Below are 13,775 nucleotides of genomic sequence, written 5' to 3'. Positions count from 1 at the left end.
TAAGTGAAATATATAGTCAGACACAAAAATTGAATTAAAGATTTTTAACTCTGCATTCTGGTCACCCATATATTCGAAATTCAAATTATGGTTCTGCTGTTAAATTATATGCATGTCAATTTTTTGTCAGACCAGTAACTTCTATTTTTTGGGAATAGATATGTTTTAAAATAGGTGAAAATAAAATAATGAACCATAAATTTTCCAACTTGTACTGATGGAACTTAGGAACATTAATACTAATAACAAGAGGTTCCTGTATACAGAATTTAAGTCGCTAGCTTAAAAAATGTAGAAGAAGGAAATTTAAATCCCTAAAGGTTCCTTTCCATTCCTTCCCAAACTGAAATACAAAGCTGAGAACTAATGATTATTGTTACAGGCGGGTGAGCTGGGAAAGGAGGATAAAGTTATAATCAAAATGCAATATAAATAGTGCTGTACATTGTTGTGATTTTTTTTTTCCAAATTGAAATCTGCCTTTTACAAGGTATATACGCAATATTGCATATCATACAAAATGAAAAACAATAAAATTTGCATTCAAACATTTTCACCGAAAGTGAAGTGTTTTAAAAGAAATAATTCATTCCGTACCTACTAGTAAATAGAATGGGCTGGTATAGTAGTAAATGTAGTTAGCGATAGAGCAGTAGAGGTGGGTGGTAAAAATGCTGTTACCGATCTTGTTTACACAAGACTAAAGATGGCTCTACGGTCGTCCTGGCAGCCTATGTTGGCATCGTTTTAGCACAGTCTACTATATACAGTCGCGAAGGTTGTGTTTTTTTGCAAATCTCGTGATAAAGCGCTCCAAGCGGTTAGCAACTAAAAACAATAGACTGTCCATGGTCGACTTTGGACTGTGTCATATTTCTATCGAGTGCTAGCTCGTTGCGTATTTCACATTGATGCTTGTGAAATTTTCGTTATTGGTTATAATGAAAATGTTAATGGCTAAAATATAATAATTGGAATAGTAATATGGGACAAGGAGGAGACGTTTGTAGTGCTATAAATTGTAGCAACAGTAAGAGAAAGAGGCCAGAGTTATCCTTTTTCCGATTTCCGAAAGATTCAGAAAGGTTCCTGGGTTTCCACAAGAATGCTGTGCAGAAACAAAACTGTTAATTTGAAGTTCTTTGTGACTGTTAGAATACATTATATCCTTAAATTTCACAATGAAATGTTTCAGTCTAACCGAAAGGACATTAGATACCGGTCAAAGTTCTGTCACTTAAGCTGCTAAATTTCCAGAGAAATAAAGGTTAGGTCTACTTTTTTTTTTTTTTTTTCAGAAGATATATTTTTAGTTGTAGCTATTAATTTTGTTATTATTTTTACTAAAGACGTAGAAAAATTAAGTTTGTTTTAATGAACTTTACTGATCACGTTTTATTTTCAATTCTGGTGGGATTATTATTGCTTAGGCCTATTTTTTTCTTCAAAGGATATGTTTTTAATTATTAATTCATATTTCCATTATTATTGTTGTAAAGAGAAATGCAAATTAATATTTATTGGTTTCAATTCATAGTTAATTATCGCTATAATCTTGAATGAGTGAAGCTATTATAGTAAATTTCAGTTCGTTTTGCACAAACAAAAATTATATTAACTTATTTCTTGCAGGTATCTTCGAGTTTATGGTGGAATTTAATATACTTCATTAAAATAATAAATTAACTTTATGTATTTAATATTTCAATAATGGAAGGAAGGTGTTAATTTTTCCAAAAGAACACAACGAAAGTGTAACATATTTTGTCGGCTGCTAGGAGAGAGATCTGCGATGATGAGGCGATAGTAGCGATCCTAGTGGTGGGCAACTACCCATGTTTGCATTTTTACTACATATTGAGCTTCGCGACTGTATATAGTAGACTGTGGTTTTAGCATTGAGCTGCAGATCTTTCTGTCATTTGTCTATGGCAACAACTAACTTCCGATTTTGTGGCGCATATTTTGATCATTTTTATACGATCTTTGTGTCGGCTGTAAGTTGTTCGAAGTAATGGAGTGGACGAAAGAAAATAAGTTAGAATAAAATTGATTAATGCACTGATGGAAAGGCCTTATTTGCAAAAGAATACAGAGACAAAACAACGAAGGCCGACTGTTTTAGAGAACTGGAATTATTATTTAACTGTTCTCGAAAATACAATAGAGAATTTTCGCACCCTCGTCGTATGCTAAACATTAATGCTATGTTGACGTCAGTAATGGTCATATTTGGTGACGTATGTTAACGTTCGTAAAACTTCGGAAAGAATAATTATACGATATTACCACAGTCTAGTACATACAGTCACGAAGCTTGAGTTGTGAGGGTACTATACTTGCATTTTTTTAAAGATGGGACATGACATGCGATCGAAAAAACAACTGAATGTCACATAGCATGGTAGGCCTGTTGCTATGGTAACAACGGTTGAGTTGCCAAACTTACCGTTCCCACGTGGCGAGTGCTGAACAACTCTCTTGGCGACATTCATTGTGCACACAATGTTAGCATTGGTACGTTTCGTGTTTGATTATCTGTTGATTTTTGTATTGTTTTAACGTCAGCCATCTTTACGTAAATTGCTAGCTTCCATCAGCTGGCAGCATGATAGTCCATATTGGCAACAAAGCACTGTAGTTCCAAGCTCGGCCGCTTAACTGTCATGTCCAACGAGTTAGGGTACGTACACGTTGGAGCGACAATAAACGATAAAAGAAGCAGTGATGCTATATCAGGGAGAATTGAAGCATGCATTGTCATTGAGGTGTGCATATTGGAGGAACGATGAAAGCGAAGATACACGATAAAAGCGACGAAAAAGAAAAGTACCATTTTCTTCGCTCTTGTCGTTTATATGATCTCTGATTAAGATAATATTAATCTGTACAATTACCGGTGGTTGTCAATATATCCGAATATTAATCGATTTATTATTATTATTTCGGCATATTAAATTAATTATTGTAGATATTGGCAAATTGATCAGTTGTGTATTTATTGGTTATATGTTATGTGATCACAAGAACCAATCACAACACAACGAATTTATACTATCTTTGGGATGAGAAACTGGTTTAATTTTGTACGTATTTAACTTATATTAACCTTGAACTTAGCAGCTGATATTTCCTATATATCTTCTTTCATTAAGTGAATGCATAGAATATCTTCTACTGATAAATCAAAATGTTCGCTTCCCGCGTCCTCGTTGCTCCGATATGAACACTTGATTCTTTGATAATACCAAAGCGTCGCGAGATCATTTCTCTTATCGTTTATCGTTGCTCCAACGTGTACGTACCCTTAGATCAGCGGTCATCAGCACAGAGCACCCTGGGACTAGCGTCTCTTACCCGCGGAGAACACACTGCAATATGGTACATTCGTAGCTGCAAGTGAGTATGTTTCCTGCTGCACGACGAGGCACACAGGATGGCTCCGCTTACCCTTTACCCATTTCAGTGAGTGCTGACGACCACTGCCTTAGATAATATGCAGTAATAGTAGTAGGATTCTCCGAAGTTTACGCCTCGAGAAACTGGGATGTTTATTATCCAGAACGATCCGTAGTGAAATCCATTTCGTGAATAATGTTTTGAATGTACTCTAGACTAATTATTAAAACCATGTTTTAACTTCAAATTTTCAAAATAATCCTACCTAGTATTCAAAACTGCATGTCCTAACTTACAAAAAGCATGAATAATCTTGATACTACTGCGATCATATTATATCAACCTATCAAACGTTTCACTTCATCTTCCTGCAACTACAGAAAAAAATACGAGGAATTCAATGTGGATAGTCTCTTCCCTATTAAAAAAAAACACATTGGTGGCTGCATATCCTGATTTTAGCATACGGTACTGAAACACTAATTATTAAACAGGGCAATATTCACCTTCGACATAGTTCCTATTTTTTTATTCGTGCATCTCATTCTCAAAGTTCTCGTTTAGGTTCATGAACATTCAATTTACTCGTATCTACAGTATATTCTGCATACTGCAGATTTCCCCACCCATTCCTTAAGGGGAATCGCTCAATATTATACAGGTTTACACTTTTATTTATTGTAAATTAAATTAAATTGTGAGGTAAGAAAATACCGAATTATATTAAATTATACTAGGTTATACAAAATAATTTTAAATATAATTTTGACACGCACAGAAAATCAAGAAGTGGAAAACGTAATCAACTGTAGCATATGACATAATATAGCCCTACAACATGTTGCGCCACATGGAATGGTCCTGCCATCTAATGGTAAAACTTCGCATAAGATGAGTTGTTGAGAGTACTAGGAACAATAGACTGTGCTGGTACTATTTCGCATTGTCTGTGATGAGGTGGTAGTAGCGATCCTAGTGGTTAGCAACTATGTACGGATGCATATTCTCTGCGTATTGAGCTTCGTGATTGTATACAGGGTGCTTCAAGAGGAAAGGTAAAAAATTTAAGATGTGAATTCTGAAGTCATTCTGAGTGAAAAAGTTCATATGAATATAGGTCCGTTTTCGAACGGTTACGGAGATATGGCTCTTTGATTTCACAAAAACTTCTGAGATTCCATTGTACTAACTCGCATTTAGAGACAGGTAATGGACAAATTTAAAGTTTATATTCACGTATGCATACACCTAATATTCTAGAAGTCGGGGTCGATGTTTTCGCACATTTTCAAAGGTACCTCCTTCTGCTTCAATGCACTGTTGCGCTTGGGCGTGAATCGCGTTCATCGCTTGGGAGAGTTGCACGCAGCTGTCTTTATGCCGCATCCAAAATAGGTCGATTAGCGCCTCTCTCGTTTCCCCGTTCCTTTGCTATACCAAGTCTTTCATCCAACCCCATAGACCGTAAATACTCTTCGATATGATACCCTTCTGTTCGGAAAGCATCGTTCATATTCAGCAATGGCACGCAAGGACCTTCCAATGCACAAACCATAAACATACACAATATTGGCGTATTCTGCAGTCAAAAATTTATAAGGCATCTTGAAAAACACAACTTAACACTTCTGATAACTGTACCTGTATAACTGCTCTACTGTAGGTAGCTGACTGAACTGCTGTGAACCAGTAAGTGATTGCGTATTTGTTGTGATATTTGTAATGCCCCACCACCAGGTTTGTTTCTCTTCTCTTATTTACATCGCTCACAATGCAGATTCCAATGTTACGTCATTCATCGGTGACCTTGTTTCACGTCAGCAGCATATAGTAACATCTGATTCACATTGGGGCAAGATGTTTTACCAAAAAAGTGCATCTAGCTCCACCATTGTTCGAAAACGGACCTATGTTCATATGAACTTTTTCACTTAAAATGGCCTAAGATATCGTATCCTAAATTTCTGACCTTTCCTCGTGAATCACCCTGTAGTAATAACAAGAAAACAAATGAAGGGATTCTGTAAGCTATTTGCGGTCACATAGTCTTTTCCAACAATACAAAGCCACTATTTGCGTTTTAAAACTCACAGGAACTATTTACATGGTAGTCTTTTAATTTCTGAAATTTACAGGCTGTACAAATAAAAAGGCAATGAAGAAAATAAACATGTTTACTTACATGTATTCAACAACAAATTTTGCCTGGACTTTTTCACACCTAAAAAGATGTGAAATATATAACAATGCTGTCGGTGAATCAAAGAAGGAATTAGGAGGAAATTATCAGAACCAAATCAAACATAAATAATTAGTAAGAGATATGAAGAGCACTCAGAGATAACCACTTCAAAGTGATTTTAATCTGCAGGCTGTACATCAGACACCATGTGGTGACCTATCAGTATTCTATTACAAGCGACAGCTAAATGTCTACAATTTCACAAAGTTTTACAATGCTACCAGAGAAGGTCATTGCTACCTTTGAAATGAAGCATCTGGGAAGAAAGAAGCAACAGAAATTGCATCGTATGTGTATGAATATCTTAAATCAATCGAGTGTAAGGATATTGTATTTTACAGTAATAATTGTCTGGCACAGAAAAAGGAACAAATTCTTGGCAACAATGTGCCTCTATGTAGTGGATATCATTCTGAATATACAGTCCATCATACAAGCTTATTTAATATAAGTATAGTGAGACCTACGCAAAAATGCTTGTTATTCTATGCATTAAAAAAGGAGAGCGCTTTAAAGACTGGTCCAGTATATGTGCCAAGTAAACAGAGATATCGCATCTGATCAGAGAGATGAACTACAATGAATTCCATTATTTCAGAAAATAGAGGAAATATGTACATTATTCATGGATTTCAAAAAGGTATATAACTTTGTTAAGAGGGAAGTTTTATATAATATTCTTATACAAGTTGGTATTCCGAAGAAACTAGTTCGATTAATTAAAATGTGTCTCAGTGAAACATACATTATAGTCTGTATAGACCAGTTTCTATCTGATGCTTTTCCAATTCACTGCGGGATAAAGCAAGGAGATGTACTATCACCTTTACTTTTTAATTTCGCTCTAGAATATGCCATTAGAAAAGTTCAGGATAACAAAGAGTGTTCGGAATTGTCTATGCAGCTTCTTGTCTATGCAGATGACGTGAATATGTTAGGAGGAAATCCATAAATTATTAGGGAAAACACAGAAATTTTACTTGACGCAAGTTAAGTGATATGTTTGGAAGTAAATCCCGAAAAGAAAAAAGTATATGATTATGTCTCGTGACCAGAATATTGTACAAAATGGAAATATAAAAATTGGAAATTTATCCTTCGAAGAGGTTGAAAAATTCAAATATTTTGGAGCAACAGTAACAAATAGAAATTACACTCGGGAAGAAATTAAACACAGAATAAATATGGGAAATGCATGTTATTATTCGGTTGAAAAGCTTTTGCCATCTAATCTGCTGTCAAGAAATCTGGAAGTTAGAATTTATAAAACAGTTATATTACCAGTTGTTCTATATGGTTGTGAAACTTGGACTCTCATTTTGAGAGAGGAACAGAGATTAAAGGGGTTTGAGAATAAGGTTCTTATGAAAATATTTGGGGCTAAGAGGGATGAAGTTACAGGAGAATGGAGAAAGTTATAGAACGGAGAAGTGCACACATTGTATTCTTCACCTGACATAATTATGAACATTAAATCCAGACGTTTGAGATGGGCAGCGCATGTAGCACATATGGGAAAATCTAGAAATGCATATAGAGCGTTAGTTGGGAGGAAGGAGGGAAAAAGATTTTTGGGGAGGCCGAGACTTAGATGGGAGGATGATACTAAAATGGATTTGAGGGAGTTGGGATATGATGATAGAGACTGGATTAATCTTGCACAGGATAGGGACAGATGGTGGGCTTATGTGAGGGTGGCAATGAACCTCTGGGTTCCTTAAAAGCCATAAATAAGAGGAAATGTGTAGCAACTGTACAGTGAATGATTCGAGTGAATCAGTCACATGGAATGAAATTAGTGTTGAATATTGAAAAGGGACAGAAGTATAGTGTATCCTACATGGCAGATTTTGAATGTGAGGAGTTCAATTGCATTCGTATTAGGTGCCGTCAAAGGGGAAGAACATAAACTGGAACTCTCGCACTTACTGCTGCCTACACAGGCAAATCTTGTACGAGTATATCGGTTGAAAAGAAAGAAGGCCTTGTATCATTATGTAATGGAAATGTAATACAGTTAGAATGTACCATGATTTTTATAAACCACTGAATAAAGGCTATAATATTTACAGTGAGAAAAGTGATTCAGTTGAGGATGAGCAGTATGCGCTTTGATGAAAATGTACCTACATTTTGTTTGTTCTTTAGTCAGTAGTCCGGAGACTGGTTTGAACCTCGTAACTGACACGGATAAGGAATCACTCATGAGCCAAATAAACCAGAAGACAATGGGGTAGTATAGCCAATTCCTTTCTCCCTCCATTGCATACATCACTGATTAGTTACATATTTCATTAATCAGACTTCAGAGTATACAAACAGTTGTTCTTCCTCTGGCACATATCAAGTAGATGTACTGCGTGATAATCAGGGCAAGGCATAGAGAGCTCTAAATGCTAAGATTGGCATGTACACAGCCAATGTTTTGATCCGTCACAGGACAAGTACAGTTTCCGCGAGTAGATAGCATGTACATTGTACACAGAGACCACCCTTACTTAGTAACCAAACTCTGAAGCATACAGCTGTGTGAAGGAAATAGCAACGTACAAGTTATTTATTTTACTTTCACGTTAAATACATTACGATTACACCATTTCTATTTTATACAAACGTTATTAAAGGTACGTGCAACAAATTTATCATTCAATAAATCATTATTTCTTACTACTTTTGTAATTTAGTTTTTTCTTGTTACACAGGTTTGAAGTTTCCCAATTAGCACAGTCATATTACGAGACGTTGTACATTACAATGCCGAAACATAAACCAAATACATATAATAAACTGAAAGCATGTGTTTCAAAGTATGGTGGCAATGTGTTTGCCATAATAAACTGTTCTACAAACTTTGCAATGTCGAAATTTTAGGCTGTAAGAATTTCAATGTTGATCATCATATTCACTCGGATAAACATAGAAAAATACTTGAAAAAACAAAAGTTCAGAATTTACAGCAAGAGCACAGTGGTTCATATAATACAGTGCATGATTTTAACACAGATTTGTGCAATGCATTTATTTCCTTCAACATTCCACTCTTCAAATTAAAAAAAAACACACTCTGTACATTCTTACAGAAATACACAGGTTGACAGATTCCAAATGAATCAACATTGCGAAAAGTGTACGTAAAACAATTTTACGACAAAAACATAGAAGAAATCAGAAATGAACTAGAAAATGAGAGAGTATGGATATCAATAGACGAAACAACAGATGCAGTCAGTCGTTATGTAGCCAGTGTTATTGTTAGTTCACTGAAAGCAGAATTTTAGTTTTTTTTTTTTTTCAAATATTTGATGGTAAATATCACATTTTCAGCCAAATTAATAATTAACGATTGCATCACACCACAATCAAGACGTAGTACCAACTCCTACACCATATAATTTGGTCACGGTTCCTGAGAAAATGGAAATCAACAAGAGAATAATTTTAACATACTGTTACAGAAACTTTTGTTACACTCTGTATTTATGTCAGTCTTAATTCAAATTGTTAGTAGACATATGACGGACAAATGCATGGAATTTCAGAAAGAAATATGTAGTAAAATTAAAATAGTACTGAAAAATCATCAGTGGGGTAATCCTATTACCCCTCTTCATAGCAGGAGGGTTAATGCAGTAATGATGAAGAAGAGGAACCGTCTTCAGATTGAAAGAGCAAACAATCTAGTGTTTGTTTCCTGTGTTGAGCTGCCTTTAACTACTTTCAATCTAGCTCTTTATGTACTACGTGTCTTTTGAAAGGAATGAATGTCAGTAGCTGAAACTGCATGCAGGAAAGGTGAACTGGAGAGCGATCATACTTACGAGGTTATAAGGGAAATTCTAAAGTAAGATGAATACCTCCAAAAATGTTTCCCCAACAAAAACACTGAGTGTACGAGTACAGTAAATGATTCAAATAAAGTACATTTGTACTGTGTTCCACAACCCTAGTGCCCAGATGGCGTCTTCTATAAAAAAAGAAAACAGAAGTGAAAAGAAAGAAATAAAGCTGATAAGGCAACAGACATTGCTTGTATTAGCCACTTTATAATTGTTTTTAATTACGTGAATGATAAGGATGGTAGAGGGATTGGAATCAGTTTTACGATTGCTTCCTTATAAACTCGAACAAAATTTGACTGCACAGGCCTAAAGGATGCTGCAGGCAAGCATGGTGAATGAAAGTGCTCAGACGAAGATGTAAGAAGTTTTCTATTGTCCTTATTTCGTTCATTGTTATGTTCACCAGCTGAACTTGATAGTGTAACAAGACTGTTCCTCTATGAAAGAAATTCGATGGTTTTCTGCAAATCTTTCTTTCCCTCAGTTTCTCCCAATCGAGTATACTACTTAGAAAAGTATTTGAGAGACAACTATAGGTACCCAAATTTGTTGAGACTACATGGAACTTTCGAAGTAGGATTGTCAGCACAGTATATATAAAAGAAAAAAATGAGACTCTCTTGAAATACTCTGATAACATCCAAAATGAATATGGTTGGAATGACATCACAATTCAAGAATCTTTGTTCTACCTCGACACTTACAGTAGCGTGCAAATCAATCTGAACACGACATATTTTTACATTTTCTGTCATTGTTGGCCTCACAGCTGCTCATACCGCTTTAATTGACATCTGTAGTACGTGTAATTCCATTGTTGAAGGTCTGTTGTTATTATTTTTTTCATAATATGTGACATTTTGCCTGTCGTTTTGTACTTATAAGCATTTCAGTTGTGTTGAAGACTTAATACTGCAATCCTGTGTACATTCTGTCGTCTTCACAAATGGATACAACTCCACAAAAACGGTCTAAAATTATAACATTAGCAGAGCATTCTTCTATGACACAGAGGCAAATTGCTGCAGAATGTCACATCGGTTTGGCTACTGTTAATTCGATCATAAAACGATACAGGGAGACTGGATCCATCACACCCCAGAAAAAAGGAAACTGTGGCCGGAAAAGGAAGACTTCACCTGCAGATGATCGTTTAATTGTCAGGAAAAGTAAATTAAATCCTAGACTAACTGCTGTGGACTTAACCCGCGAGTTAATGGCTACCACTGGGGCGAATATTCACGTCACAACAGTGCGGCGTAGGCTTTTGGAAGCTGGACGAAGGGCTCGTAAGCTAACCCCTGTTATGTGTAAAAAACGCTTAATGTGGGCAAAATTACATCAACACTGGACAGTGAATGACTGGAAGAATGGACTTTTTTCCGGTAACTCTCATTTCGAGGTCCACGGCCACCGTGTTTCTTACGTACGGAAAGGATCCAAAAAAGTAACAGCAGCTCATCTCCAACAAGCACCCAAATACCCCCCTAAAGTAATGTTTTGGGGTTGTTTTACACATGAAGGGCCTGGAGCATTAATACCTATCAAGGGAATGATGAATTCTGACAAATATATTCACTTATTGGAAACCAGAATTGTACCCCAGCTGCAAAAATCATTTCTGGATGGCAGAGGTGTGTTCCAACAAGACCTGGCACCATGCCATACATCTCGAAAAACTACAGAATTCTTCAACAAGAAGAATATTCAGGTACTCCCCTGGCCAGGCAACTCACCTGACATCAACCCCATTGAGAACTTGTGGTCAATTTGGAAAAGAAGAATGCAAAAAATGGATTGTTCTACAAAGGAGAAGATGATTTCTGCCCTCATTGGTGTATGGTTTCGCGATGAATAAATGAAGAATATTTGTGGGAAATTAGTGGAATCCATGCCAAATCGTCTCAGAGCTGTTATTAGGAACAAGGGAGGCCACATAGATTACTGAGGTATGTCGTAGATCCTTTTTTTTTTATCCCATTTGAGTGTTTTTGCATAAGTAATTACGTTGTTCGGATTAATTTGCACGCTACTGTAAATGACGAAATATTTTTACAAATTCAATAAACTTTTTTTAATTTCAATCTCTTGCATCTGGACGTTTCGTATAACAAAATCCAAAAATCATAAATAAATGCCTAACTTTAAGTAGAGCTCTTCAACACTTTTCATGTTCTATTGACACATTTTAGTGGAAACTTGCTCCAACTTTCTTCCTAGGCAATTACAAAATGTTCCAAAATGGAGAACACAAATACTGTTCCTGGTGCTAAGGAAGCCTGTAATATCATTGTCGTTAAAATAATAACTCATTTTGAAGACGCTTGCCATAGCTTATCCTTCTGCCTTGTGGAAGATTCCTTGAATTCCACACAGATGTTCCAGTCCCCACGTGCAAAAGGCTCATTAAATATTTTCCTATGTTGTGTGGAGGAAAACTTCTGAAACGAGATATCTGTGGAGTATAGAAAGAAACGTTACGTACCAGTACATCAAAAGCAGTGCTGGGCTTCCACATGGGTCAAGACACATACAATATATCGGTGGTTCTTAGCATTCACAAAGACATTTGAGTGGAAGTTGCTGGTTGAGTGGAAGAGATTGCTGGTTGAGTGGAAGAGAAGGCCTTACGGCCTTAACTCTGCCAGCTAAAATAAATCATTATTATTATTATTATTATTATTATTATTATTATTATTATTATTATTATTATTATTGCTGAGTTCCCCAAATTCAAAGAAAAGATTATTGACTGCTTTGGGCTTTGGCTATGATACAAGTGGTGGGTGGCAGGTAGCAGAGCAGTAAGCATCAGAACAGTACCATACCACTTATCTCTATCTTCCCATTGTTTCAAATATTTATAAGTATAAGGTGGCTCTGATAGATGTGAGCGATAGAGTGGTGTCACTAAAAACTGCTAGCCACAAAATAAGGACATATAATCACCATTCTGATGCTTTGCTACTTTACTGCCCTGCCACCCACTGCTTGTATCATAGACAAAGCCTTGCTGAACAAAGAAGCAGACAACCAAATTTTCCTCTAAATAAGGTAAAAGTAAAATATTTTCTATTCTTTATTCCCTTTCAGCATGCCTATTAACTTTTATATTAATTAATTTATTACTCTGCTGTAGCTATAGTTTGTAAATTTCACTAGTCACAGAACAAGTTTACTAAATGTTAATTTTTTTATTAGAAAATTACTAATATTCATTAAAAAAATTAGCCATTCACATTAAACTATACAGATGTAGGCTATTTCAGAAATGGTTTTCTCTTATAATTCGTAAAACTTCCTTATGATGATGATGATGATGATGATGATGATGATGATATTAATAATAATAATAGTATTAATAATAATAGTAAGAAGAAGAAGACGACGAAGAAGAAACTACTCACAGAATACACAGCTATGAGTCATTTTGGTGAGAAGCCACTATTGAGTTATTTTGTTTATGAATATTCGATAGAAAAGTGACAATCTGTCTCTCCTGAGTTCATGAAGACCACAAAATATTGAACTTTCTAATAGGAAATCCGAAATAATATTAAAATGTTGAGCGAAGTTACCTGATTTTTTTCACAATTTCCGGCGACAAATAATGACATATGAAAAAAGCAACTATGTAATTTTAACATTTCTGTTAGTTTGCCATTCACTTGTATTGTTCTTATAAAATTTGAAGAAATTTAATTCGCATTCTACTTACACACTAAAAATATTCATTTTACTTACCTACTATTTAAACTACTGGTGTTTTTCAGAAGACTGAATTTTTTTAAGCAGGTCTTCTGTGGATAGGTTATGATGAAGTTGGTTAAGATAGCAAGCATGACTCGAACAGTTTTTAAACTCATTTTGAATTTTTGGGATATCGACATCATCTTCATTAAAGAAAAAAACTTTCTCCACTGAAGCATTACATGCAGAAAGACACAGAGATACCGTAGTTCAATCTACTTCTGAAGTTGTACATAGGGAATCATTTTCTCAGAGATAAATTAAAACATTCGTTCCATTTTGAGCAAAGAGTGGCATTTTCTTCATTCCACTTTGATAATGACTATGAATATTTCCTCTGAAGTCGTATTTCTTCAAGCAAGAAATTTCGTCAAATAAATTATCTTCATCCAGGTCAAGTCAATCTACATTCAAAGAAAAATAATGGACTCTCTCTTCAAGGAGGAAATCTCAGCCATACACATTTCATACATATTTTATCTTGTGAATGAATAACTCAGGCATTGAGATATTCAGCAGTAATTTCATAAAATTCACAAGAGAGA

At 35.3% G+C, this 13,775-nt stretch overlaps 1 protein-coding gene across 1 annotated transcript in view; it reads right to left on the bottom strand.

Annotated features, from left to right (window-relative positions):
• Nucleotides 1-8,941: 8,941 nt before the first annotated feature.
• The window catches only part of Ipk1 (Inositol phosphate kinase 1), a 1,778,442-nt gene continuing 1,773,608 nt past the window's right edge, over nucleotides 8,942-13,775 (bottom strand). The window contains exon 15 of the mRNA XM_069837977.1: nucleotides 8,942-11,935. Coding sequence (XP_069694078.1) covers nucleotides 11,899-11,935 — 37 coding nt within the window. The 3' untranslated portion in view covers nucleotides 8,942-11,898. The remainder of the gene's footprint in view (nucleotides 11,936-13,775) is intronic.

This window comes from Periplaneta americana, chromosome 10 (assembly GCF_040183065.1).
Source record: "Periplaneta americana isolate PAMFEO1 chromosome 10, P.americana_PAMFEO1_priV1, whole genome shotgun sequence".
Lineage (NCBI taxonomy): Eukaryota > Metazoa > Arthropoda > Insecta > Blattodea > Blattidae > Periplaneta > Periplaneta americana.
This window is presented reverse-complemented; position numbering and strand designations above follow the sequence as displayed.